Here is a 2821-nt window from a genome sequence, read left to right as displayed (position 1 = left end):
GAGCACCAGAATCCCACCAAATCTTGCATGTGAACCTATGATATGTGTGAAAGTGTGGTGGAAGGTGTAATGGTGCAAAAATAGCTCCCCGGTGTGACCTTCCTCACATTCGTGCGATAACACTTTGCAGATTCTTCGAAACGCGGATTGCTCCGAAACCCTGATATACGTGGGGGGGGGGTGAAGATGGAGAGTACTTGATGTATTGCAAATAGTATGGGTATATACACATTGTCTTAAGTAACACTATAATAAATTGTCAACAAAAAGTAAAACTAATTGAAAAAATAAATATAAGTATTAAATGAAATAAAATAGAAAGGAAAACAAAGAAATATGCCATGTAGCGCACGGCAAACGGAAGAACGCACGGCAAAGGCGGCGTTGCCGTGCGTCCCAGCCGTGCGCACGGCAAAGGGTAAGGCACGGTAATGCCAAGCGCCATTGCCGTACTTCAAATCTTTGTCGTGCGTTGTCTTCGTTCATTGTCGTGCAAGGCTCTTTGCCGTGTGCTGTCTTCGACCATTGCCGTGCATGTCTTTTTTGCCGTGCGTTGGCCTTTGCCGTGTGCCGTTTCTTTGCCGTGCGTTTCCTGGGTGCATTTCTTTACCGCGCGGGGGCGCACGGCAAAGAGTGGCTGCACCGCAGTGCTTGTTTTTTTCCGTAGTGACATAAGATGGAATAGCTTGAGAACCATGTTTTCAACACTTCCTTTCGTCCAAGAAATAAAAGCTTTTCGTTCCAACCAATCAACTTGCTGCAGATTTTGTCTATAAGGCGCTGAAAACAGTATGTTTTCTCTACCCCAACCAGTGGGGGCAGTCCCAAGTATTTATCCGTGTGGCATATCAACTACACGTACTTGCGTCGCCCAAAGGATACGAAGTATACGAACCAACTCCGGAAGTGACACTCTCCGTTTTATAACAATGTTCTATATTTGTTCCAAGTCAAACAAAGTTTGACCACCAACAAGTTCTACAAACTGATCGACTGGTGTTGTAGATGTTGATACTTGTATAAACTTGCTCAAACTTCAACTAGTTCGATGATCTGAACAAAGCTAGAACTGAGGAGGAGGTAGGTAGCTAGTAAAGAGAGGGGGTGATCCAAATAGGAGGTCGCTCATCCAGCCAAGGCTGCAGTTGGCTACCGAACTTGTGCATTCTCCCGCTACTGAAATCCCATATACCGGCGTCTTGCCGCGTGATAGGCGGGAAGTGCTGCTCACTGTCGTCGGCGAGATAGGCGCAGTTGGGCCGCAACATGGGATAGTCCTTCACCGGAAGGCACATCGGCTCGTTGTTGCCAAGGAACAAGGCGTAGTCGTCCCCGACGCCAGGCAACCTGACCAGAGCTGGCAGCTCAAAAGTGATCTTCTCGATCACTATGTCCGTCGTGGACACGTCCTTCTCCCCCGCGCGAGGTCTCGACAGCGAGAGGTGTCTCGTCACCACCAGGAGCTCTTCGCCGCGGAAGACGACGTAGTAGGAGTTTTTATAGCTAGGGCGCAACTCCCTCATCAGGTACGAGATGGTTCGCCCCGCCGGCACCGGTCCAGCGAGGTCTACGGAGAAAATGGTGCCGCCTTGGCACATCAGATAGAAAAGGCCGTTGTTGTTGTTGTGGACGACGCCGATGATGGGGCAAGCCATGAAGGATGCCAGGACGGATGAGAGTGAGGTCCAGCGCTCGTCTCCCGGCCTCGCGTACGATGCCTCGCCGTGTGGCATGTGCACAAGGAGGACAACGCCGGCGGCGGAGATGGCGGCGCGACGAAACATCCAGTCTCGCGCCCTCCTTGCAGTCACAGGCTCCACGCCCATCGCAGCGGTGGCGGCGCACGTCGGATGCCAATGGTCGATGTCATACACGACAGTGCCGTCGGCGGTGAGGGAGGTGCCCTTGACGCGCTCGAGGGTGGCGAGGGGCGGGAGCGCGGTCCGGGCGCCCGTGAGAGGGTTGAAGAGGAAGGGGTTGGCCGTCGCATCGTCAACGGCGAACACCCACCCGTGCGCCGAGCCTGCAACCGCAAACCCGCCGCCGCGGCAGGGGAAGGTGGCGCCGGTTGATGGGGAGTAGATCGCGGCGGCGCCGTCGGCGGCACGGGCGTGCAGCAGGCAGGGAGGCGGGTTGGGCTTGGCGTGGAGGTGGAGGCGACAGAACTGGGCGCACGCCGCGCGCCAGGAGGAGCAGACGTCGCCGGAGTTGAGCACGTCGAGGACCTCCGTCGACGCCATGGCCGCCAGCAGCAGGTCCTCTGGCAGCCCCGACCAGTCCCGTTGGTCGGTGGCGCCGGCTGGTTGTTCGCTCGACGCCTCTGGTGGTGCTACGTTACGTGGCCAGTGACTGCGAGCCCACCGTGCGACCCGACGCGCCGCCCCTACCACCTGATGGCGACCCTGACTCGAGCAAGGCCGCCGTCGTCGAGCCTGCTGGCCCCCGAAGCAGGTAGAAATTGCTTTCATCAGGGCGTCGGTTTTCCTGGACTTACGGTGCGACATCGATGAAGTAGATTATATAGTCTCCCTTACATACGTGAACAGATCCGATTCAGGCTCTGCAGATGCGTTGGAATCGGAAAGAGAGCTATGTTTTATCCGGGGGGGTTTGAAACAACGTTTCTTTTAGAAAGTTTTTTCTCCGCATCAGTTATCTGATCATCATACAAGAGTCAAAGACAGGTACCCTCCGTCCATAAAAAGATGTAATTTTTTTATCTAAACTAGTAAACATGCCCGTGCGTTGCAACGGGACAGAAAAATAACTGACAGATGCACACACAAAGTATGTTATTTTATCTTAGTTTCTCTTTTATTTC

The 2821-nt window shown here is 54.0% G+C and overlaps 1 protein-coding gene across 1 annotated transcript; it reads right to left on the bottom strand.

Annotated features, from left to right (window-relative positions):
• Positions 1–1088: 1088 nt before the first annotated feature.
• On the bottom strand, positions 1089–2504 carry LOC127312729 (uncharacterized). The gene has a single exon (XM_051343276.2). The coding sequence runs from the start codon at positions 2502–2504 to the stop codon at positions 1089–1091; it is 1416 nt and encodes a 471-aa protein (XP_051199236.1).
• Positions 2505–2821: the final 317 nt, after the last annotated feature.

Source organism: Lolium perenne, chromosome 7 (genome assembly GCF_019359855.2).
Source record: "Lolium perenne isolate Kyuss_39 chromosome 7, Kyuss_2.0, whole genome shotgun sequence".
NCBI lineage: Eukaryota > Viridiplantae > Streptophyta > Magnoliopsida > Poales > Poaceae > Lolium > Lolium perenne.
The sequence above is the reverse complement of the archived record's forward strand: the minus strand, read 5'-3'. Positions and strand labels throughout refer to the sequence as shown.